The 2,623-nt window shown below is 33.9% G+C and overlaps 1 protein-coding gene across 1 annotated transcript; it reads right to left on the bottom strand.

Annotated features, from left to right (window-relative positions):
• Positions 1-699: 699 nt before the first annotated feature.
• LOC112516220 lies at positions 700-1,465 on the bottom strand. The gene is made up of 2 exons (XM_025123239.1): positions 1,066-1,465; positions 700-851 (listed from the first exon to the last, which is right to left on the bottom strand). Exons 1-2 carry the CDS (start codon positions 1,463-1,465, stop codon positions 700-702), a joined length of 552 nt encoding a protein of 183 aa, XP_024979007.1.
• Positions 1,466-2,623: the final 1,158 nt, after the last annotated feature.

Here is a 2,623-nt window from a genome sequence, read left to right as displayed (position 1 = left end):
TCTTCAACTCCAATCTAATCTAAATTTTTATATACTTTATTCACAATCCAACCCAATCTCAAAAATTATTTTATAAAAATTATATATTTAATATTTTACTATACATACACACACATATATATATACACACACACACATATATATATATATATATATATCTTTTAACTTTAAATAAAAAATATATAAAAATAATTTCATATTTTAAAACATAATTATAAATATAAAAAAACTTACAACTGTAAATATATAAAGGAAACTACAGAAAGAAAAACAAAATTACATATCTAAAAGAAGTAAATAACATAGTTAATTATTAGGGCCAACTTTTTGCCATATATGCTCAATCAAATCATTTTTAGAGCGTTATGAGTTTCCTTATTGCGAAGTTGTTCCCTATTAGCCATATAACTTGATAGGCTTGCAATCCGTTCAACAGAGAATCCAGGCAACTGACTATCATCTTCTACAGAGCTTCCTTGTTATCGATTTGTGGGCATGTCATTAAGAAATTCAGTAGGTACATAATAATGGAGGTATGTATCTCGTTCGTCTTCAACTATCATATTGTGCATGATGATACAAGCAATCATAATTTGTCCCATTTTATGTTTGTCCCAAACAAGACATGAGTGTCGAAGAAATGCGAGACGAGCTTGTAGAACTCCAAATGCTCATTCAACATTTTTTTCTGACAGACTCTTAATGTTCAACAAATAACTTGTGTTTTTGGATTTGGAGAGACGTAATTGACTTGACAAATGCAGCCCACGTAGGATATATCCCATCAGTGAGATAATATGCTCTATCATTTTCGCAACCATTCACGACATAGGTAACTTTTGGTGCTCGACCTGCCAATATATCATCAAAAATAGGAGATTGGTGAAGTACGTTAATATCATTTAGCGAACATGGTGTTCCAAAGAAAGCGTGCCATAACCATAAATCAAATGATGTGATGACTTCCAAAATGATTGTTGGTTTTCCACTTCTTCCAGCATATTATCCAGCCCATGCGACAATTTTTGTATTGCCAATGCATGCAGTCAATACAACCTATCATACCCGGGAATTCACGTTGATCCCTAACATAAAGTAGTCTTGCCAAATCATCTTTGGTAGGATTTCTGAGGTAGTCGTCACCAAAACATGATATGACACCATTTACGAAGTTGATGAGAGATTCCCTTGTTGTGGATCCACTCATTCTTAAATATTCGTCAATTGCATCAACTGATGTCCCATACGCCAACACCCTCATAGATCCAGTACATTTTTGCACTGGTGAAAGACTTTGTCTACCTGTGGTATCAGGTCTTCGTTGAAAATATATGTCATTAGCGGTAACAGCATCTACTATACAATGGAATAAAGGTCTTCTCATTCGAAATCTTCTCCGGGAGATAATAACATCATATGTTGGATTATCGACAAAATAGTCTTCCATCAAACTCGCTTCACCCATCTCACGTCTGTCACGATATATTCTTCTAGCTCTTGGAGCTTAATCTCCGATGAACATATTGGATGAGTTTATAACCCTATCCTCGACCATGCGATCAAGAAGTTGGTTTTTTTCAACAACTCGTGATTGCCATTCATCAAATTCATCAACTGGCTATGATGATTAGTTTTTCTTCAGAGACATTTTAGTAAGATGTTTGAGGACGCTTGAGGAAGGTTTGAGGGTGTTTAAGGTATTTAAGGGTGTTTGAGGAAGGTTATATGAATTAGTATTTGTTGAAAGACAACAAATATATAAGGAAATCTTTGAATCATCAGTGGGAGACAATGGCATGTGAACTTTACTGAAAGAGACAACACATCATAAGGAGACAATGGCATGTGAACTTTAGTGAAAGAGAACACATCAAAAGGAGACAATAACATGTGAACTTTAGCAAACTTCCAAAGCAATCATAACCATTCATTTTAACATAAATTACTAATATATAATACGTAAACTGCAAACAAAATACACGAAATTCGAAATTACTAAATACAAAATACTAAATTACTAAATACTAGATACTAAAATCTAAATTACTATCCATACAACATTGCCAAAAGACGTTCTTTCAGCGCTTCCTCTCCTGGTGACAGATGTTCTTTCGCCATAAGTATACATAGATTTTTGTGGTGTTGTTTGACTTCAAATTTTTCCTTATCAAAGTTCAGTTTTTATTCATGAGTTCAACTTCATTGTTTCTTATAATCGTCATTGTAACACCCCCGTCCCGCGTGGTCAAAGACGGGAGATGCCACAATTGGGATAAAAACAAACAACGCATTATATAAACCAGAGCAGCTAATAAAATTTATCAAAAGATAATTACATAACCATAGACGGAGATAACGTGTCTCAAAATACGGTCCCAAAATACCAGTATGTCTACATAGTCATCAAAAGTAACAAAAGTATGACTTAATGGGTTATCTTCAATATTGTCATCTCCGTAGCTCTCATCCCAAAATCCCTGCTAAGTCATGTACCTGCCGAGGACAAGAAAATCTCGGCTGAGCTTAATGCTCAGTGAACGGATAATAAACTAAACAATGAATATGAGATAACAAGTTCAAAAACAACTTATAAAGCCAAGTGATAATTCAAAAGAAAGTCAAA

The sequence above is a fragment of the Cynara cardunculus genome, assembly GCF_001531365.2.
Source record: "Cynara cardunculus var. scolymus isolate 2C chromosome LG 8, CcrdV1, whole genome shotgun sequence".
Lineage (NCBI taxonomy): Eukaryota > Viridiplantae > Streptophyta > Magnoliopsida > Asterales > Asteraceae > Cynara > Cynara cardunculus.
This window is presented reverse-complemented; position numbering and strand designations above follow the sequence as displayed.

Excerpts from the sequence above, each read along its gene's own strand:
- LOC112516220 (XM_025123239.1), bottom strand. The coding sequence starts at position 1,465 with ATGGGTGAAGCGAGTTTGATGGAAGACTATTTTGTCGATAATCCAACA. Across the intron at positions 852-1,065 it reads GGATCAACGTGAATTCCCGG|GTCGAGCACCAAAAGTTACC; the intron begins GTATGATAGGTT and ends ATATATTGGCAG.